The sequence below is a fragment of the Astatotilapia calliptera genome, chromosome 6, assembly GCF_900246225.1.
Source record: "Astatotilapia calliptera chromosome 6, fAstCal1.2, whole genome shotgun sequence".
NCBI classification, from domain to species: Eukaryota; Metazoa; Chordata; class Actinopteri; order Cichliformes; family Cichlidae; genus Astatotilapia; species Astatotilapia calliptera.
The window spans coordinates 18,127,981-18,150,671 of NC_039307.1; the positions used below are offsets into that span (position 1 = coordinate 18,127,981).

Here is a 22,691-nt window from a genome sequence, read left to right on the forward strand (position 1 = left end):
GTGTGTTCACTAAAAAGAAGAGAGAGAGAGCGAGAGAGAGGCAGGGGGAAAGGTGAAAGAGAAAGAAGGAGGAGAGAGAAGAATGTACCACGTAATCTAATCTAAGTGGCTATTTTTCTTGTATAAAACCTGGGCTGCCCTCAATGAGACCGCTGTCCTCATCTGTCTAAAAGCAGTGAGTGAGTCATGCTGTAGGGCTATACACACTCACAACACACACACACATACACGCCAAGTCACAGTGAGTCAGCCCAGATCTGCTATAGATGCTCACCTCAATAATGAATAATGAAATAGGGAAAGGCATATAAACTGCTCAAATAACATGTGAACACAGTGGATAGTAGACATATGGATGATCCTGATGGACGCACACACAGGCACACAGTGACATCTTCACAGAGCACATGAGCAGCTGGACTATGGGCAGGTGAACAGGTGGATTGTACACCAGCACCTTGAGGTTTGTGTTTGTCCACAGGTGGAGAACATTCAACCGAAGGTCGTCACTGCCAGCTGGATGGAGTCGTCTCGAAAACAAAGGTTTTGTCAGCATTTCAGGGGATTTCAGTTTCCAGTTTCTAGTCAATGAATCAAAAGTTCCGGCCAACAGTTGGATAGCTTAGCTTCTAACAGAGCCTAGAATTAGCAGGACTATAGATAACCAAATGCATCCATTTCCGACTGCTGCTGGTCTACTGCCCATTCCCATTCTCCCACTCCATCCCCACTCCCCACAGGCTGCAGGTCTCAGACTGATCATTCATCGTCCAAGATTTGAACTACCCCCTAACCCCATCTGACACAACAAATGTATGACTGCTGCTGGTCTTCTGCTCTGGCCCTTCTTCATACATGTCAGGAAAGGCTGCACAACCAAATGGATTTGCCCTGCAGTGATTTTTCTGCCTTAATAATATTCAACTGATACCACCATCACTAGTCGCATTTTCCAGAAACATATAACACAAACAGATAAATCATTTCTTTAAAAAGTCTATAAAAAGCAATGTTATGCCTCTGTTCCAGTTTGTTTAGCCTCATCCCGCCATCATGTGCTATAAAAGGCACAAACAGCTGCAGGGAGATGCAGTGAGGTTAGAGATAATCATGTGTATAAGAATTTAACACAAACAATCCCAGTGTCTTCTCAAATATTACTCTTGAGCACCAGGAAACACGCACACGTACAGAAAAAAACATAATATTCAATAATTTCCCTTGTGGGATCAATAAAGTATCTATCTATTGATTTAAGAGGCACGTGAAACCAACACATAACCACACACACTTAAACACGCAGAGCTAGCCGAAAGGCATAAAACAAATTAAACACCTATTTATGGTCTCTCAGCCACCAGGAGGCCCTAAAAACAAATTAGAAGGGCAAATTTCTTTTCAGCATTCCCTGCTAAATGTTTTGTGATACCATTGAATAAAATGAGCCTCATTTAGCCTTTTAGGCTTTGTTCTCGCAAAAAACTCACATTTATTTATGATGAGCGTAGATACATTTAATGTCCAGATGTGAGGAGCAAGATTTCCAGGACTTTCACTGTTTTAGATGATGCTTTTGGGGTTTAGGGGGTTTGTGTTTACACGTTGTTTTTTAAAATGAAACCCAAAATGAAGACCACACGATTCCAGGAAAAGCTCAAATTTCATTTCCCCCCCCCCAAAAAAAAGCGCACACAGAACAAACTGTTCAGGTGGAAGCAATAAAACCCAATAATTGTGCTTGAAAGTGTGAAAGTGGGGGGAAAGACAAAGATAGGCAGCAAAACTACAAAAGGCACACAGAGAAAGTAAGAGAGGAAGCGACTAGAAGCGAGGCTTAACGGGGAGTAAGAACAGGAGCAGAAACTGCGCCAAAATCCAAAAACCACGACCATGACTTGAACATCTGTCAATAAGACTTCTTCTGCACAAGAAAGGCACATTTTAAGGTGCATCGTGCAAATCTCAGATTATAACAAAACGAAGTGAATGCACTTGATGATGTCTACAAACTTAAAGAGATTTTCTAAGAATAAGGTCACATTTTATAAATCTGTGTTAGAATAGTCAGGAGACCACACGAGCCTTCAAGCAATTCATGCTTGCTGTAATCATTCCTGCTGTTCTCGAGCATTAAAAGATCAGTTATTTCTAATGATGTTGGTGGTAAACAGTGTGTATAATTACAGCGCCCATTAACTCAGACCTGTGTCTGTGTTCCTACTGGCATCTAAAGATCTAATGTGGAAAAGTGACCATGTCAACCTCCGTCATATTCTGGTTAAAAACGTTTGCCTGACCTTGCACATTGCCAAATTAAGATTGTTTATTGGCTCTTTCTGGGCTATAGAGTTGATTAAATCTGGGAAAAGTGAAACCGCCATAATGCTGATTAGAGTTGGGAAATGTGACACTATGAAGTGCATCACAAACTGAAAGAGCTCCTGCGGGGAAACTCCTGCCAAGCGAGAGCTGTCATCACAACAGGACACGCTGGCCCAGTCGAAGTGTGAGGACAGGCTGCCGCCATAATAATACTTTATTACAATGTCTGTAATATAAAAGAATCACGTTATTTAACAGAACAGTTGATCCTCTGTATCCCTGCACCACCAGGACTTTTATTGATGGAAAATTTACTTATTCTTCCAAACGACTGAGTGAAGATGATTTTTATGGGGGGGGGGGGGGGGGGGGGGGGGTTCAGTAATAACAGACTCATCACCTTGGCCAGACTCCAACCAATGCGGGACAGCAAGGAGTGGCAATGATCCAGAGCAGGGGGGAGGGAGAGAGGCGATGCACTGTGTCTTTAAGCTCCAATGAAATCCATCAGGGGGAGCCAGGCTGCTGGATCATTGTGTCCGTGCGCTCATTACGTTGGAGGAACCTGTGCCGCGTTATCACGCTGGACGAGGTCTCGTTGTTTTAGACACAGGATGGTTTTGTCTGCGCTTGAAACGCATGGGGTAGAGTGAAAGACTTGAAAATCACCCGACAATGAGGTTCCGCTGGGTTCTTTGTGCCTCGTATTTTATTTTGCTGCCACTAACCGGTAAGAAAACCACTTGCGATGTTATTTCAGCGCGGCGTGTGGATATCTTTTTTTTTCTCAGTGTTGACTTTATTGCTTTGTTGTGTTTTTTTTCTCCCAACTCTTTGAGTGGGTAGTTTCAGATATTCTTACGTTTTATTGCTGTTATAGTGGTGGAATTTCTATGACGGCATCCTTAATGCTTTTCACCCTATGGTAATAATTCAAATCATTTATTTCTGTACTTTGTTCGTGCATTATTTTAGAGTCAGTGCTTCTTCGGGTCTTATTCCGTCTCCCACTGGTGCGACATGTGCTGCTGTCACCATTAAAGAGTCTTTTTTTTGCCTATATCTTAGAGTATAGACGTAAACAGCCGAGGAAAAACAGCGTGTATCTTTGCGCATGTTTAGCGCAACCTCCTGTCCGTTTACTGTTTTTCCGGACTGTTTCAAGTCAGTCATTTAGTACTAAAGGTAAATGTAAAGCTCTTGCCAACCCGCCAGCTTAAGTCTACAAATCATTTGTATGCATAACTGTTTAGTGGTGCGCTGGAAATACCTTTGGCGGGCAACAAGTGTGTGTGTGTTTGTGTGTTTGTGTGTCCCTGTGTGTGCTTGAGTGTTTTGTTTGAAGAGAATTAATTATTTATTCTACCCAAACGAAGAGGATAAGGTTGAGCATCCTACCAGAACAGCAAAAGAAACAAAGAAGAAGAAAGAGGAGAAGAAGAAGAAGGGGAAAAAAAGATACGCATCTTCTACCACAAAGCACCCGCAGCATCTTGACATCTAACAGCTCTGGATGTTAGGATCAAAGCTTCGTGTTTAGTCACATAACTGCCTCGGGTTTTGTTTTGTTTTTTTGTTTTTTACTACTGAAACCGTTCGCTTGTTCAAATAGTTCAAATCACTGGTTGCCAAACTCATATTCTGAGAGATGCAGCATTAAAAACATGCCCTCACACCCCGCGCAAACACAGATGTGGATATTTTGGAAGGGAGGGGGGATTCACATCCTTCTCCTTTTTGCTTTCTGAGCTCTGCTTGAGCCTGGAGGCACAACAGTCACATGAAAATCCTGTTTTTGAAATGGCTCTTATCATGTGCAAATCTAAGTGGGGGAAAAGGAGAGAAAGAAAGTGGGAGGAAGACTGGTGGAGCTTAAACTAAAATGTCAGCTGGGTTTACTCATCTTAAGGGAATAGGTTTAGGGACCTTGATGCATGATTACTCAGCGGCTGTATAACTCATAATTATTGATTCTCCAATTGAGCTGTCGTGGTTAGATAGCACTCTCTCTTCAGGGAGTCTCTGTCAATCATGCCATCCTGTTTAACCACCACACTGGGCACTCTGATCTTAAACGATCAATCAACAGAAAAATAACAGCAATTATTTTGATATTTTCAGTCCTAGTCAAGCCAGGATACTGTGCTGCTTTCTTACAGCATTTCAGCTATGAGGAATTGTTTGCTTTTTAGTCTCATGTGGTAGTATTTTTAGATCTCTGGAGTGGCAGTCTGCTAACACAACAAACAGAAAATGCTGTTTTTTGTTACAACATGTACTTCAGGATTTCTGACTCCTGGTAGCTATTTTCACAATTTTCTGACCCTTTAGAAACCAAGCTACGAATGGAATAATCAGAAAAATAAAATCTACATCAGCTTTAATCTGTACACCTGCTCACCTGCTTGTTAATGCAGATACCTAATTAAGTAATCACTTGGCAGCAGCTCACTGCATTTTGCCGTGTAGCAGCGATTGAGACAATCTACTTAATTTGAAACAGAGTATGAGAATGGGGAAGGACAGCGGTGTAAGTGATTTGGACCTGGCGTGGTTGTTGGTGCCAGGCGGTCTGGTCTGAGTGTTTCAGAAACTGCTGATCTACTGGAATTTTCTCTGCGAATGCCTTGTTGATGCCAGAGGTCAGATGAGAATGGCCAGACTGCTTTGAGCTAAGGGAACAGTAAGTCACATAACTGTTTGTTAGAACTCTTGTATGCAGAAGATCGTCTCCGATTGCATAAGATATTAAACCTTGAAGCAGAGGGACTATAGCAGAAGACCACGCCGGGTGCCATTGCTGTCAGCTAAGAACAGGAAACTGTGGCTACAATCCACAGGCTAATTAAACTTGACATTAGAAGATTAGTAAAATGTTGTTGGGTCCGATCAGTATAAATGTCTGCAGCAAAATTCAGATTGCAGAATTTTACATAAAACAGCATGAATGCATACATCCATCCCGCCTTGTATCAATAGTTATGACAGCAGTGCACGCGTCTTCTAATTGCTGCTCCTATAAAGCTAAAGCAATCTCAAACTGTTCACTGTTCACTGTACTTAAATGGCCTCCATAGTCACCAGATAGCAATCCAATAGAGCACCTTTGGGATTTGGTGGAACAGCAAATTTATACCATGCATGTGTAGCTGACAAATCTGTGATGCTATCATTTCAACATGGACCAGAATCTCTGAGGAACGCTTCCAGCGCCTTGCTGAATCTGTACCAAAAGCAATGAAAGCAGTTTTAAATGAGGCTATATGTTGAAAAAAATGTTTCGATTAAGAACAACATCTCCGCTATGCCTTCACTGGGTTTTTTTCTTCAGAGGTTGTATTTAATTATATTATTATTATATTAATACACCAGAAAGCAGCAGCATTTCTTTCCCTTCTGGTGTGGATTTTTATCCAAGCCGAACCCATTCAAAATTAGCAACAGGTCCAACATCCATCATCCTTAATGTTCTTCCTCTCTACCAGTGTGGTCAGAGCCACTCATCTCCCCCGGTGGGCCTCACATCGTAGTTCCCAAGAAGGGGAAGCTAGAGCTGCGCTGCTATGACAATGCCACAACGTCTGGCGCCCCGCCCAGGTTAAGGTGGTACAGGGACAAGTCTCGCAAGCTGGATGGAGAGGTGCAGGAGGGCAACGTGGCTTTCGTCAGGCTATCAGCCGCCCAGCTTAACCACATGGGTCGCTATATATGTGTGAATAACATCACACTGGAACAGAGCTCTATCTACGTATACGTGAAAGGTGGGTGTTTAACGGGGGGGGGGGGGGGGGGGGGGGGGGCATTTGGATGTTTGTCTTCACAACATTAATCCAAATCTTTACCTGTCTGTCATCTCCCTAGACCCCTACAATGCTTTCCTGCACATCATGATAAACATCAAACTGGTGCGAGAAGGCGATAGCTGCACCATTCCCTGCCTTGTTACTGACCCCGAGGTCACCCACCTGGGTTTGGAGACCTGTGATGGACGACCTCTGCCCTCTGGTATGAGTTATAAGAGTGACCTTCAGGAAGGCATCACCATCAACAACATTCAGAAGGAATACGATGGCTGCTACGTATGTGTGGGACTTCTTCACGGAGTCAAAGTGATGTCAAGTAAATACAATCTGGAAGTACGACTCGGTAAGTAAAAGTCAAAAAGCGATATGTATTATTCGTGTTTCCTGAAATTACCATTCATGTTAATGAGAGATTAGTCACTTTTGTCCAGAGTAATTAATTACTGGTGATATATTCCCTTCAGTGTGCATATATAGAAAATATAAGGTCTTGTTACAGAACAGAGCAAGCATCAGTGACAACAGGCAGGAGCCTAATTAAGTCAGACACAGCTTGAACAAGAGGACTGAGGAAGGAAGTGGGATTCAGAGCAGCTGGAAGATGTCCAGCAGCTGCCTGATGTATGGAAGAGTACCAGCTGAGCCATCAGCTGATGTGGGCTGGCACTCAGATGTTGTTGTTATCACCTAATCTATCCGGGTTGTGATCGGAGCTTGATTTTTGCAGCGTGACTAAATGAACACCATGTTTAAGTTGTTTCATGGGTGTTAATGAAGCTAAATGTGGAGGAAGAAAACAATGGGTTTACTGCCACATTCATATTTCTCTTCATACCTGAAATACAAAAACATCCATCTATGAGCAGCTGCTGAGAGCACAGAAGCATCTTTAGAGGAACTGTTTGAATTAGGAAAAGGGAAAACTGCAAAGTCACTAGCAGGCGAGGCGATGGTGAAGTGGAAAAACGTCCATACTTTACCCGTAATTAGTAATTGGAAGTTAAAACCACAGCATTTGCTTTCACTGATGCCTCTAAAAGCATAATGGCATGTCATTAGTTCTGCAGGAATTTGGTTTGATGCAAAATGAAGGATTTTAATTTATGAAATTCATAGCTGCCTAGACTTTGGCAGCTATTGACATTTTGCTCAATATCACCAATAAGCGAAATTGTAGCATCGTAAAAAGCCAAAGCATGAGCAGATGCAATATGCATTCATCCTATGGGAAATCCATCCAGTCTTGGTTAAGACTGGAACATGATAGCGGACCAACACTGGCAAATGCAGAGCAGCTAGCATGGCTAATAATAGACAGTCCAAAAGCCTTCTGTTCACTTTCTTTTTTAGCCACAAAGAGATATTACATTTTTACGAGCTACGTGCATCTTAATAAAATAAAATCGATCATAGATACAATTTAAGTTTGTGCTTCTGTCCTCTGCATTACATCAGCACTCTTTATGCGGACCAGCTGAGGGGCAGTACGGCATGGTGTCCTTTTGAATGATGGGAAGAGGGAGAAAGCGAGAAGTACGTTGAGGAAGGGAGGAGCCGAGGGATTTGATTCCCCCAGTGAACAAAGCTCTGTAACAGAGCATGAAGGCTGTGTTTGGGTTAAATAGAATTAGTCCAGCACAAACACAGCAACCGAAGCGGCGTCTGCAGGCATTTAATGCTGGAAATTAATCGTCCTGCCTACGTGGGGACAAGTGTCTGCATTTGGTCATGCTGCTCACGTCAGTATAAAGCTGCACAGTACAAACCGCATTGGGGTATTTTATTATGGCGTTTAAATAAGCAATTTACTTATTTTTATTACATTTTAGCACAAAACCACCACATTTTTTGTTTCAGGTCAGATGAAAAGCCGCCGTTTGGGATTCATGATTTCAGATCATACCAGTCCAGAGTTATTACAGTGCAGCAGAATGATTTCAGGCTCACATATGTCGTGCTGTTAGAAGTGTCTGTGTGACAATGCACAGGTGAAAAAAATGATATGATGCTGGTTTAGATGAACTCACAAATACAGCAGTTTGCTACAGTTGCTTTTTGAATCCCTTGATTCAGTGCCAGAGTTACGCCCAGTGATCACGCTGTCCCAGAAAGACAAAGTCATCTTGAGGACAGGAGAGCAGTTCGAGCTTACCTGCAGCTCCTCCAATGTCAACGCAGACGTCATTCTCAAGTGGGACTTCCCGTCAACAGCGGTGAGAATGATTCAGGGATTTATTTGCAGTTCTTTGTCAGGGATGTTTGGTTGCCTACTTGTCAAACAGTTTGCAACGTCCTTTAGAAATGATTTCATTTTGCACAAAGCTAACATGGAGAAAAGTGAGCTCATATCCCAAGTAATGCTTTAGAGACTTTTTCGTTCAAGAAACATGTTTCCAAAAGATTTGTGATGCTGTTTAACATGTAAACAAAAAGCAGAACTATATTTTCTGTGAAGAATTATACCCAATATTTTAATATTGAAAAAAAAGTTTGAAAAAAGACAAAAAAAAAGGAGAGAAATTCGTAAAAGTTTTGGAAACAGGTTGTAACTTCGCCTACTTTCAAGGTGCACGGTGAAGGGCAAACATGTGAAGAGGCTGATGGTCCAGCAACATTTGAAGCATGAAGAGCAACTTTCTGGTTCTGCCAGCATATTTCAGCAGCCTGTTCCCGTCATCACTGACAAAGGGTATAGGCTGAAGTAACAAAGTTGCTCTTCATACTGCAAGTGTTGCTGGAGGTTTGACCTTTGACGTGCAGAGGAGTGTCCAGACGGGGGGCTGGGGTGGCAGCTTGTGAATAGCAAATAGTTACATTGTGCTTTTTATTCATATTTGGCACAAATTCCACACTTTGTATATGGTTGTTACTTACAATTTCTTAGTTACCAGTATAGACATTTTATATACTAGTATGTGCCACTGCTACAGTATTGTTTGATCTGTGATTTTAACCCATTGTTAGGTGGTTGCTAGGCAACATGATGGCATCATGATGTGCTAAATGCAAAATTGAGCCTTGTGGATATAAATGAGATGCTACTGTCATTAAATTAAAATGATACTATTATTTGAAGCGTTGCAGGCGCATAAATGTTACACATAGGTCATTTTAACTCCTTGGTAGGTGATGTCATAACATCTGATCTAGATAAGAAACTTAAGAAGGCTAAGACGTCACTGTGTACTGAGCTTGGTCGCTCAACTTTTGATCATAGGGAGGAGGTGCTGACAGCCAGACTTTGTATGTTACAGTAAGACTACAGTTGCTGGATTATGTAGAAAACAACAGATCTGTGTCATGTTACACCTGTAAAGCATGCTTCTTTGCCTCCTCTTTGCCACTTTGCAGCATCCTTTTGAAACACAAACCTCACACATCCTGTCCGGGGGTTTGGGTTACGAGCGTTCAACCTCACTCTTGATCCCAGCTGTTAACCAATCAGACTCAGGGACTTACCGTTGCCATGCTCACAACGAAAGAGGCCGCAGTGACGAAGCGATGGAGCTCAAAGTTTACGGTAAGAATTGGGGGCTTTGTATTTATACTCAAAAATATATTTTCAAGTTGCCCCAGTAATGTTATAGTTATTTCTGAGGCCACACATACCTGGATGTGTGCAGAATGTTATCAACCTTTTGTTCATAAAACATATTAAACTTACACATTTCTGCTCTTCAGATCAGGGGTTCATTAAAATGTTAGTAAGTCAAAGTCCAGTCCAGGAAGAGGTTAAAGAGGGAGAGAGCCTGAGCCTAAAAGTTGAATTCGATGCCTATCCTGCACCAAGCTTCATGTCCTGGTCTTACAATGGGAAGATTCTCCACAACACCACAGAGCACGTCATCACTCTCCACCGAAACAAATACAGGTACAGTTAGTTAAAAGTGAGTACTTCAAGTAACCAGTACGCTAGTATGTCACTGTGGGTTAAAGGATTTTACAAATACACTTGTTCTATCAGATACAGCAGCAAGCTGAGACTAGTGAGGGTTCTTGGCTCCGAGGGCGGGATCTACAACTTCTCAGCCAGTCACAAAGACGCATCTGTCGATCACTCGTTTCATGTGTATGTCAACAGTAAGTAGCTCTCACATTTGTTCCTTTGGGTTGTATACTTAGAACACAGTTAGTAGCTGAAATAACAATCTGTACAGAAGAGTAGCTAGATAAATCAGAGTTTTACAAACTTTTCGCCTGCATTGATTTTAGTTAAAGGAAACCTCATTTTGATCAGCTGGTACTTTTCTGTAGTAATACCACAGGTAGCCAGTATACTGGGAGTCAACAGGAGATGCTTTGTACATGTGCTGTATACGACTTTCTTTTTTCTCCGTAAGGTAAGCCTGTCATTACAGCTCAGGAAGGGCCTGTTGATGGACAAGTGCGGTGCATTGCTGCAGGATACCCCGTCCCTAAGATCAGCTGGTACTTCTGTGAGCTGCCGCGCACAAGGTATCCCGAAAACGCAGCTTATATCAAGATCTTACAAAAGAGGATTAGGCCCACTGAAATTAAAATCTTAATTCTGAAAAAATGATCATGAAACAGGAAATCAGTTTGCCTTTGAAATTTGATTTATTAGTAACATATTATTAAGTAAATATCTAACCAAGCCTTCCGTTCTCAGGTTAGCGACTAAGATACAAATAGTGATTTGGCCCCACTGACGAGAAGCAGCTGTATTAAAGGTCCACATGAAGATATGTATATGTAAAAAAAAAAAAAAAAAAGAAAGAAAAGAAAACAACAACAATTGGCTACAAATATAAATGGCTAGGTTTTAGGATCGTAGGAACAGAAAGGATCATTTTATTCTATTAGAACAGAAGTAATGGAGACGATTGCTAGAAGGAGCTGCAGAAACAGCACCCGGTTTCCACTGGGTGATCTACATCAGCGACACCACCTCTGATGTGTTTGTTGGCTGGTTCATCTGTAACTCAGATGCAGAACTGTGCTCTAGTTTCACATCTATTAGACTTAAAATTGCTTTAATTTTTCCATCTTTTTAAATTTGTTTTAGACAATTTAGCAATTGATGGAAAAGCTTTTAACGCACTTACAGTAAGGAGCTGTAAGTTTAGTATGTCTTATTTTTCCTACCTCTCCTACTGGAGTGGATCCAAAGGCACTGAATCAATAAATTGATTTGTAAAGGCTGAAACCTGCTCTTGCACGGAGTGATCGTAAGCAACCTTAATGTCTCAACAGGTGCTCACAATTGCCCAATGCCACCCAGTGGGAGACCTCAGAGGTCACTGTCCTTTCAGAGTCAACCTTTGGTAGGAGTCAAGTGGAAAGCCGACTGAATGTCAGCAAAGAGTTCACTCAGTACCACACACTGGAGTGTGTCGCTTCTACAGAGGAGGCAGAGGCCTACACCCTGTTCTCCATCAGTGGTAAGACACTGTACGGACCGCAAATAGAGCTGCAAGGAGAGTAACACAGGTGAAGCGTCAGTGTCTGCGTGGTGGGGATTTGTCTTATATAGCGCGCCACAAATACGTTGTGCAAGAATTCAAAAAGACACACAAACCCATTGACCCTTTGTCTGCACAGGCCAGGTGTGTGGTTACTGGGTACAGATTGAATGAGATTAGTGTATGCTGACTATGCAAGCTGGGATTATATGGCGCAGACTCACTAATCCTTGTCACACAAACAAACACCACTGCTGCAGCTGTCTGTTTTAACGGTAGAGGATGTCACTCCGTGTGTGTGTGTGTGTGTGTGTGTGTGTGTGTGTGTAACTACCAAAACTTGGCTACTTCAATGCTCCATGAGATTTCTCACTCTGGGTTTGTTGGTGTTCATTCTCAGAGCGTGTGGTCCCCCATAAACTCTTCACGCCTCTTCTAACCGGCATGGTGGCTACTGGGGTCTTACTCAGCCTCGTGTTAGTGGTGCTGCTTTATAAGTACTTGCAGGTAAGGTAAAAGGAAATAAACTGTGCATGCCTTATGATTATTGTGATTTTAAGCCCGGGTTTAAGTAGGGTCACAGATTTGACGTAAATCACAAAACTCTTTGGCCATCAGCCCCTTTCAAACCCATGAATCAGTTTCAAAGATTATAAACATCAATCTCAAATCAGGATCATCAAGCAGCATTGACATACACTTTGCATCCCAGGAAAGTAAATGGCTTTGGGAGTTTCTGGCAAAGGGCCCATTCTCATTTACTAATGACTCATGCCTCCATCGTGTTTAGAGTACGTTAAAGTTAGAAGCATCTTTCTTTCGTTCTGCATTTGGCAGTGATGTTTTGCACGCAAGAGTGACGGTAAATTCTTTTAATCAACATGAATGTGTCCTAATGAATTTCAGTTGAATCAGTCAACCATTTGAAGTGCAGACATGCTGTAGTTAAAGGATTTTTGACACTGCGATCACGCCTCCAGCCATTAATTTGCCCCCCTGAGCATGCTGTGCTTATTGCTCTCAGATGAGTCAGACTCCTTGAGAAGTATCTCACGCATCTGCAGTGGGATCGTCAGGGGGAAAGTCTAGACTCGGGCTGACAACTAAAGTGCATCTTTGTAAAAGAGCAACGTGAAAGGGAATATGAGCTATACAGTCGAACACAACAAACAGTCCCGGGAAGCTGATCTGACGTCACTTTTTCTCTCCCCTCCAAACTTTAACAGAAACCAAAGTTCCAGATTCAGTGGAAGGTCATCGAGACTGTCCATGGAAACAACCATATATATATTGACCCCACCCAGCTGCCATATGACTCCAAATGGGAGTTCCCCAGGCAGAAACTGCGCTTTGGTAGGACAGTGTGTGTAAGAGTGCAAATGTACAGCGACTGTTATCATTTTTAGAGCATGAATGAAGTGTTAAAGTTTGTTTTTTGTGTTTATTTGAAGGTAAGACCCTGGGCTCTGGGGCGTTTGGAAAGGTAGTGAGGGCCACGGCATACGGATTGTGTTCTGCAGACGCTGTGACAACCGTCGCTGTTAAGATGCTGAAACGTAAGTCTATATTTTCCCCATCACCGTCTCTGTGTTGTAACAATATTATATAAAGTGGTACAAAGTACTCAGTACTGTACTTAAAGAGTGAAAACACCAAAATTCAAAGTGTTTGACTGCAATCCCATGTTTAAAATTGAATGAAAAATGATGAAAAATAAATCTAACCTGGAAGTGACAGAAATTGCAGTTCCTTAAGTGGCTCCGAAAGCAAGTCAGTGCACACAGACTCTGTGTTAATGAATACAGTGGGGCCTTTTGTTTTTTATTTTTAATAACTCATTTTGATACTTGCAAGAAGTAAAGTTAGTTATATGGAAGCTGCCTGCTCGTCCTAACCTTCGCTAATTAAAATCAGTAAACTAGATCGCTCACTTTTGGTCTTTTGGAGCATTTTAAAGGAATTACATGACAAATATTACGGCTTGCTGCTTGGTACAGCTTGTATAAGAAGACTGTGGCTCTGTTTTTACTCCACACTAATTAGGAGGCATGTGTGTCCGAGCTACTCACCCCTACAGTCTATGGGGCCTGCTTGCTGACAGAGCTTGCTTGGGTTAGCTGATAACTTAGCACTCCAACCAATTGTCCAAATATTCTGACTCGAAAAAAACAAACACTCAAACAATAACAACAACATAAACAAGTTTCAGAGTAGAGACGAATATGAAGTTGTTTTTTCTCTTTTTACAATTCTTTTAATCCCCCACATTTATGTTAGATTGGAAAACACTGGGCTGAAAACCAAATAACTGTTACACCGCCACTAGTGTCACTACTGGTACTGTTTCTTCTGTATTTCTGATTGCCGTTAGGCTTTTAAATATGAGAATACGCCAGTCACAAAGGAATACTTTCACTTTACGGCCTTTGATTTTGTGCTTATACGTCTTCCACTTTAATGTTGTGATGATGTCATCTCAGCCAACGCTCACTCCACGGAGAAGGAGGCGCTGATGTCTGAGCTGAAGGTTCTCATTTACCTTGGAAACCACGTTAACATCGTTAACCTGCTGGGAGCCTGCACCGTCGGAGGTGAGAGGAGTCACTACGAGCACAATTAGTTCACTCAGAATCAGATTTGCATGTGAGATATTTTTGGATTGGTTTTGTCGTGTCGGGGGCACATAAACCTTACACATCTGCACTCTTGTTTTATTGTTGACTGTCATGATTTATGATTATGAATATTGTCTGGGAGACACATTTGCCATATCCTCATGTGGTGACTCACTGCTGTACCCGGCCATTATCAGCATCTGCCTTCGATATGAAGACGTGATTCATTTTACCTTGCCACAAATCTGCTGTGTGTGTGTTCAATATTATTTAGCTGTCTAGACCTCAGTATTGATTATAATTTAGTTTGGTGTTTTTTTCCACAGATGTATGCATAAGCACTTATTGTGAGAGAAACAAGGAATAGTGACATTGTTTCCTCTGTTTAAACATGATCAGCTTTTAAACACCCTTGTTGTCAAGCCTCATCACTGTGTCAGAACTGCTTGCCGTTTCTTCTCATTTTCATTGTGCTGTCATGGTTTAAAAATCAGTGACTGATGGTTGTCGTTTTTGTATTGTTTTGGTTTTTGTCCCTGTATTCTGCCAGGACCAATTTTGGTAATTACAGAGTACTGTTGCTATGGGGACCTCCTCAACTTCCTCAGAAGGAAAAGAGAGTCCTTCCTAAACTCCAGAGCTGGGGATGGTTACTACCACAATGTCTCGAACCCAACAGAGTCCACAAGGTGCGTATGTGCAGGAATGCTTCATGGCGATGACAGCTGAAAGTGGCTAGTTTCTCTACTTACGTGTTTGTATCTGTGTGTATTTCTTTAGCAGTGAGGCTACTGGTGCAGGATATATGCCCATGCGTCCCTCTGAGAAAGAAAGGTCCTCTGAGTCAGGTACAACGTCGCTCTCTCTTTACATTTCTAATTACAATACACTGCATAACCAATAGCATGCCTCCACAAAGGATGAAAATTCCCTACAAATGAATCAAAACTGGAATTCTCGCATATAACTGAAGTGCATTGTGTGCCTAGATGACATAGATGAGCTGTCCTTGGATGCTGAAGATCTCCTCAGCTTTTCCTACCAGGTGGCCAAAGGAATGGAGTACATTACTTCCAGGAATGTAAGGCTTTTACAGACTGTTAATAAACAGTATATAGACTCGTCATGGGAGAGATTTAAAAGTGCTGTTCCTAGTTCATAAATCATGGCATGGCTCAGGGCCAATATTCGTGCAGAACTTTTTCTTTCAGCTAATGGCATCATTATAGTAGGAAACCACGGCATTGCTGCATTTCAAACGTATACTGCACACAAGCAGATTAAACAATTAGGCGTCTCTATTTAATGCTGTCAATTCAGCAATGAAAAAAATGCCAAATGTAACGATGAAGTTACAGAGAATTTGTTCAGTTATCACATAACTGCATCTTCCCCCAGGCTGTGTGGAGCATTTTAGCCATTAAGGCACTGCTTTGTTTTATGCCATATTTAGATTCAACGCACAAAGTCGACTAGGCGTATAAATCAAGTCGAGATAATGTCACATATCTGGATTGCATCTCAGGACCAGTGTTGTCTTTACAAACTTCTGTATTTGCTGACACACCCATACAACCATAAAACACTCAAGCTGCAAGCTGCACAATCCAAACATTGATGTTTTGCACACTGCATTAGTGCTTGCTGATTTACAGCATTTCTCACAGCGACTTTCAAACAATCAGGTAGAAGCAGAACTCTTACATGCGCTACCTTGTCAATGCTAGTTACCAAAAACAACGAAGTGCACTTGGTAGTTGTAGGACTACACAAACGTAGACGCAGCAGAAATTAAATCCTACAAGAGTGATCCGGTGGACAGGAACATGATTCCAAATGAAAGGAAATTAAATGAATTAAAGTTTGAAGAAGCTCCACCTTAGTTACATACAAACAGTCAGCCTTAAACCGCTTCAATTGCTCAGACTGTACTTTTTTATTTATTTATTTAATTTATGCATAGTTTGTTGGCTTATTTCTACTAATTTATCCATTTGGATTGCATTCCCTACCATATTTTTTCATGATTTCAGTAGAAACATGGCTTCTGTGCCCAGGTTACCTGAACAGTTAAAAGAAAATATGACATGAATTACAAAAAAGTCCAAAAAAGTTGGGCACCGTTTTGCCCCCAGTACCATCCGAGGCTTTTGAATTGAGTGCTGGATGATTCCTCTCTTCTTTAGTCCACAGGACTTGGCGTCCAAGTTTTCCAAAGAGAATTTCAAATTTCGATTCATCTGCCCTCAGATCAGTTTCCCCCTTTGCCTCAGTCCACTTTAAACGAGCTTTGGCCCAGAGAAGACAGCAGGGTCTCTGTATCATGTGCATGATAGAGCTTTAACCTGTATTTGTGGAGTGCACGGTGAACTGTGTTCACAGTGCTCACGAGCCCATGGAGGGATTTCTATGACAGGATCATGCCTGTTTTAAATGTAGTGCTGCCTGAGTTTCATATGATTTTCAGCCTTGTCCATTGCGCATACAGATTTCTCCACATTCTGTGGAATTGAAGATCATTACTCTGAAATTGTTCCACAGTTTGCAGATTCATTTTTTTGCCGATTGGTGAACCACTCCCCATCTTTACTTCATGTTACTGATCTGTTGCAATCAAATTCGAAATGAGCTAGATTTTTCTTAAATGCATTTTCTTTGTTTAAACGTTTGATGTTTTTCCTATATTGTGTTGTCATTCAAATATGGACTCAAGAGATTTGCAAATGCATGCATTTTGTTTTTACATAGCAGCCCAGCTTTTTTAAAATTATGATCGTAATAACACAATTCCCCTTTTGTTGTGTAAAGAAACTGTGCTCAAACACAGCTTTAACGGTGTCTTTCGCCACAGCTGATTCGTTTCTCACAGACACAAACTGGTGGCAGGCCAACAGAGAGCCCAAGCTGGTGACACTTTTTCTTTGTAACATAAAGATGAAAAAAAGTGTTTTACTTCCCTCTACGATGCAATCTTAAAACCGTTTTATTAACCAGTTACACTCTTAAATAAGACAAAAGTAACTGTTTAGAATGATCGTGTAAAACGTGGCACCCGTTTACCCACACATGCTTTCTTGAATTTTGTTTGGTCATATTGAGTCATTGTTTCTCCTTCTTCTACTTCTTCTTCTTTTGTAAACACGTCAGTTCGCCTTTTGTGTTTGCCACAAGCTTTACCGGCCTCGCCTCCTTTGTAAGCGTGCCCTGTCATTCACTGCAGAAACCGGTTGCTGTGTCAATGCTCATCGCTGTGTTTGTTTCTGCTGCCGCGTTTGTGTGCGCAGTGCATCCACAGGGATCTTGCAGCTAGAAACATTCTGCTGACTCACGGCAGGGTGGCGAAGATCTGCGACTTTGGCTTGGCACGAGACATCACCACCGATGCCAGCTATGTGCTCCGTGGAAACGTGAGTCTGTCTTTCCGTCTGTCAGTCTTTCGCTCCCTCCTCCTTTGTTCTTTGTTCCCGCTCCGTCTCCGCAAACCAAGACAGGAAAACTCCCACGCTCGCTTCTCTTTACTGAGTCTGAACTGCTCTATGAAACAATACATGTAGAATTTTTGTGAAGAAAGTTGGACAGCAAGCTAAAAAGGAAAAGATGAAAAGTTTGCAGTTACACTGGCCAAACAAGAAGAAAGTTCTGTTCATTTTGTACACGAAGGCATTATTTATTGAATTGTATTTTATAAAACTTTCATATAACTTTTTTCACACTGAAAATTTAGATTCTTTTTGATGGGCTATATTATATTCTTATAAATGAGGACACGAGTTCATGGCTCTCTCCCTCCTTCAGGCTCGTCTGCCGGTCAAGTGGATGTCACCTGAGAGTATTTTTGACTGCGTCTACACGATTGAGAGTGACGTGTGGTCCTACGGCATCCTGCTCTGGGAAATATTCTCCCTCGGTAACATTTCCATTTTATGCTTTACTTTCCTTTTACTGTTTCAAATCATCATTGTCATCCATTTGACTGGGGGTTTTAGTACAGGCTTATTAATGCTCACAAGCAGCAACATAGCTTAGGGCACGCACGCAAAGTGGTATTGATTGAGAAGCCAACAGTACCGTGCAAATCAATATTTTTTTCCTTTAAAAATGATGTAAAGTTGTTGTTGCAGGTAACAGCCCGTACCCTGGGATGCAGGTGGGATCTGCATTTTATAGGATGATTCAGGAAGGCCACAGGATGAGCAGGCCTGAGTATGCCCCCACTGAGATGTAAGTGCATGTTTGTGAGAATGAGTCTGTTTCATATACTGCCATCACAAAGGTTGCAGGAAGTCGTGTGTTTTTTTTTTTTTTACTATCAGGTGATAAACAGATTATTTTTTCAATTAATAAAATATGTGTTTTAGGCCTTGGTCAAGCACTTACTTCATCCCAACCTTTTTCTTTGATGATATAAGCAGGGCAGAACCAACAACGCCAACAGTGTAGAAGCTAAAAGCAGAGAACTGTTTTATTCAAAACAAATTATCACTCTGTTTTGTGGTGATCAATTAATAATTCTTTGTTTTTATTTATAACCTGGACTTCTTTTATTATAATTTTACATGATCAGTTATTTAAATAAATTATTTGGATCTAATTTATATGTTGTTTTCCATCAGTGGGTACTTGAACTAAATCAGCAGCAGTTAAGGTGTAAAAGCCAAATATGTTATTATTTGTTCGATGCTGCCTTATATCCATGACTAAAGTCATTTTCTACAACGTGACTGATGCAATATGAGCTGTTACAGGCTATGAACCTGTCAGCCTGTAGTTTAGATGTATAAAATAGCTAGATTGTTTTTGTGTTCTGGCTGTTTCTCTGTATCCCAGACATATAAACTAATGCCAGTGTGACCTGCGTTGTAGGTATGACATGATGCTGTCCTGCTGGAACCACGATCCTCTGAAAAGGCCTTCCTTCAAAAAGCTGGTGGAGAAAACAGAGCTGCTGCTGTCAGAAAATACCAAGAATGTGAGTGCAAGAACGACTCTTAGTCTTACTTTTGTAATCTGTCTTTTTTGTTTTTCACTCATTTCCCTACATTTTATCTCCAAAGCACAAAAATTATGTTGTTTTTTTTTCTTTCTTTCTTTCTTTCGTAAAACACAAGTCTGTGTTACTCCTCAGGTGTACCTGACCCTGAGTAATGCTTCAGGTCCTCCAGAGCAGCAGAGGGCGCCATCACGGAGACTGAGCTCAGTCTGCAGCACAACAGCCCCCAACCAACCTTTACTGCAGAACACAGCTGACGTCTTCCTGGACTATGTCTGACACACCAATTGGACACATACATAAATCCCCACCTTCCTGACCTTCCTCACCTCATACCACACAAACTACACTCCACTCTACTACAACTAACAGCTGATCATTTTAAACAAACTCTCAAATGCTGGCCTTCCTGCATCTTCCATACACACACACACTCACACATACAGAAACACACACACATATAGATATTGTACATATTGAGGGCTGCACTTGGCTCTCAGCCTCTATCTACTCTTGCCCTTTCAATATTGATCTCCATGGTAGGTATTTCAGGTGCACGTCTAAATAAAGCAGACCTCAGCACTAACCGGCCATCAGATACATCACCCATCAGCAGTGGGAAGAGTCTTGGCTCACATTCAGCCTTAGATTACATCTTAAGATGCTTTGGAGAAAACAAAAGGCTGCCAGTACATGTACATACCTGCACAGGGGAGATGATAGTGAACTGATAAATAAATAAACAGAGTTGATGCTGTGACTAGAGGACCTCTTTGTATCAGACTTGTCTGCCATTTCATAGAAATATTTTTGACATTTTGGGACTTTCTTGTTGAGAGATAGATGAGAAGAATTATACCATCCTCGTGTCGCCGCATGCAAATGAGGAAGTAAAGCTTAAAAACTGTAGTTTCTAGTTTAGGAGACACAATACACAGGTAATCAGCTTGTCTGGCTTGGTCCAATGGTAACAAAATCTGCACACCAGCATTTCTAAAGCTTGGACACTTGTGCAGTTGCTAAACATTGAGTAAAAGATATGTAAGATAGTAGAATAGCCCCTGAGCTGCATGCCTGTGGTAGTTTTGCCTTTTTAGAGTGTACAGCTTTGAGTTGTGCTTACGTAACTGTCACCATGCTGCTGTTGTAGGTGTTGAATGGTGTGGTTCATACAAAATTATCAGTCTGTGCAGTCTTTAACTCGTCTCCATATGTTCTTTATTGCTGTCTATCAGTATTTACCAGTGAAAGCCGATAAAACCAATCAGTTGAACTACAAGTTTGTCTTAAAGACGTTAAGGCCTGTAAGAGTTTGGCCCAAGAAACAAGGCATCTAACCAGATACTTGCTTTGGATGGCATCACTTTGGCCTTCATTATTAATGTGAAGATCTAAGATAGATATTTTAACACAGACATTGAAGAAATGTTTAGGAGTGCCTTCTCTAATCTGCACAAGATTGTCAAAGTTAGGAGACCCTGCCTTAGAGGGATGCTGAAAAACTAGTCCACACATTTGCTAATTCTAGTCTGGACTGATATATAATTGTGATATATGCCTAAAAAAAGCATCCATTTGATCAGAATTCCTGGAGGAAGGAACTTAAAACAAGATACTACTATGTGTTTGGTTGGCTGACGCCATCTCTGCCATTAAGATTAGACTAAAATGATAGAGCTTATATTAAAGGCTACCATTAGAAGTGCCTTCTCATTCTCTGTGACTCCAATGCTATGTGAGCAAAGATGATGGCACTGCAGCACTCATTAGAAGTTGCCATGGTAGTTAATGAAGTCTCAGTAATGGGTTTTTGCACATTAGAGGCACCAGATTGTACAGAAGCTATTCGGTGGCTTCTAGCTGGTATTCAGTGGTGACTTGGGGCAGATCCTTCTTATGAGACATGGTAGCTGCACTGTGATGGCGCTTGAAGAGCTTAATCTTGTGGAGGAATGTTGGGATTGAAGAAGATTTTTGACAAAATCCTGCTGGACTTCGGTGAGGGAAAGATTCTTGTTTTTCTAGAGGAGGTTGATTCTGCTGTTGAACTCACTGGGGAGAGATGAGGTCATTCAGAGCAACACTGCCAACCCAGAGTGGCTCGGTGCCTGAAGACCTCTGACAAAGATCCTTCCAGGAGTTTTTGCTGCTTGTGCGTGAGCATCATTTGTATCCTTCCTGAAGTTCCTACATACCCTCTGCCTCTCCGGAAATACCTCTGCATTACCGAGTAATGTAGGAATCATATGATTTAGAAACCAGGACACTGCCATTGTTTAAGGTATTCCATCAATCACATGCTGCCCCATCCGCTGGCTACACACGTGCCGAGCCCGTCTGACCCATTTCCTTTCCTTCTTTCACAAACCCAAGAATAGGTCTCAGGGTTCTTCCATGGTTGACAGTGCATCACTGACGTCATGAAATCGCCCGTGGTGGCGCTGGAGGGTTGAAATGGGGAACATGTCATGAAAAGGGAGTATAGGAGAAGCGTGAGGAGCACACTGCCCTGTGTCGCTGCTGTGTTTAGGAGGCATAGCCTTTCAATCCAGACATCTTGCTTAAAACATTCTGCCTAAGAGGGCAGACTGGATGTTGGAAAGGTTAATTGTTCTTATGTCACTCAGCAAAAATATTTTCCCAAAATGTCAAATCCTAAAACCTTAAAACTTGTTTTCAGCAGGCCTTTAAATGAACACGTTTCTCTAAGGTAGTACAAAGTGTCTTTGAAGAGGAAACAAAAAGAAGAAGAGAAGCCATAGCAGAGTGGCATGCAAGCGATAATTCCTAATGAAAAAGATAAAGCCATAAAAGTTACATAAACACGAATTTCCACCTGTGCGTTGTAGCTTTGAAAACTGTGACTTATAAACAACAATTGCTGTATGTTTTTATGGATAACTTTAGTCTCTTTAGCAAAGCCAGTGTGGCCAAGGATTTAGGACTGATTGTGTGCTTTTTACTGTATGTCAAACCTGTATGCAATGTAAATATCTTAGAGATGTGCCTTTAGACTTTTTTTTTTTTAAGTGAATGCATTTGTTTGTGACAGTTATTGGTGAGAGAGCAGAAAAATGTTTCTGCACTCTGGCTTTCGGGTTCTTGCAGTTTTGATACAGTTGGTTGACTTGTAATAATAAAGAATGTACCTGTGATGGTCAAACTAACTGCAATAAGTCTTTTATTGTTTTCTGTGAAACAACATGGAGTCGTAAAAGAAACTCTTGTGAAATGTTGCCTCAGGTTGCCAACATGGTCCAACCATCATGTGTCGCATGATGCTTCTTGATGAAAGGTTGCCATCCCTGTTCCATGGATGCATTTTAATGGCAGTAATTACTGTAGGAGTAATAGCACTTTTCAGTCAAACTTCTAATGTGAACCTCAGATGGGCACTAGGATTGCCAGCCAGATACACTATGTTGTCAAAAGTATTCACTCACCCATACTGACTTCAGGTGTTTCAGTCACTCGCATGGCCACAAGTGTAAAGAATTAAGCACCTAGGCATGCAGACAACTTTTACAAACATTTGTGA

General features: G+C 41.5%; 1 protein-coding gene across 5 annotated transcripts; it reads left to right on the forward strand.

Annotated features, from left to right (window-relative positions):
- Positions 1-2,834: 2,834 nt before the first annotated feature.
- Positions 2,835-22,326, forward strand: kitb (KIT proto-oncogene, receptor tyrosine kinase b). 5 transcript variants are annotated; one of them, XM_026170761.1, is made up of 21 exons: positions 2,835-3,052; positions 5,808-6,083; positions 6,184-6,468; positions 8,199-8,338; positions 9,477-9,645; positions 9,807-9,996; positions 10,090-10,205; positions 10,466-10,580; positions 11,340-11,527; positions 11,949-12,055; positions 12,775-12,901; positions 13,000-13,104; positions 14,029-14,139; positions 14,714-14,852; positions 14,944-15,011; positions 15,153-15,244; positions 17,448-17,570; positions 17,959-18,070; positions 18,285-18,384; positions 19,027-19,132; positions 19,289-22,326. In XM_026170761.1, the coding sequence occupies exons 1-21, from the start codon at positions 2,998-3,000 to the stop codon at positions 19,430-19,432; spliced, it is 2,868 nt and encodes a 955-aa protein (XP_026026546.1). In that variant the 5' UTR covers positions 2,835-2,997; the 3' UTR covers positions 19,433-22,326. The 5 variants fall into 5 exon arrangements, with proteins under 5 accessions (XP_026026546.1, XP_026026547.1, XP_026026549.1 ...); XM_026170762.1 differs by having other exon boundaries at positions 14,947-15,011; XM_026170764.1 differs by having other exon boundaries at positions 19,272-19,356.
- Positions 22,327-22,691: the final 365 nt, after the last annotated feature.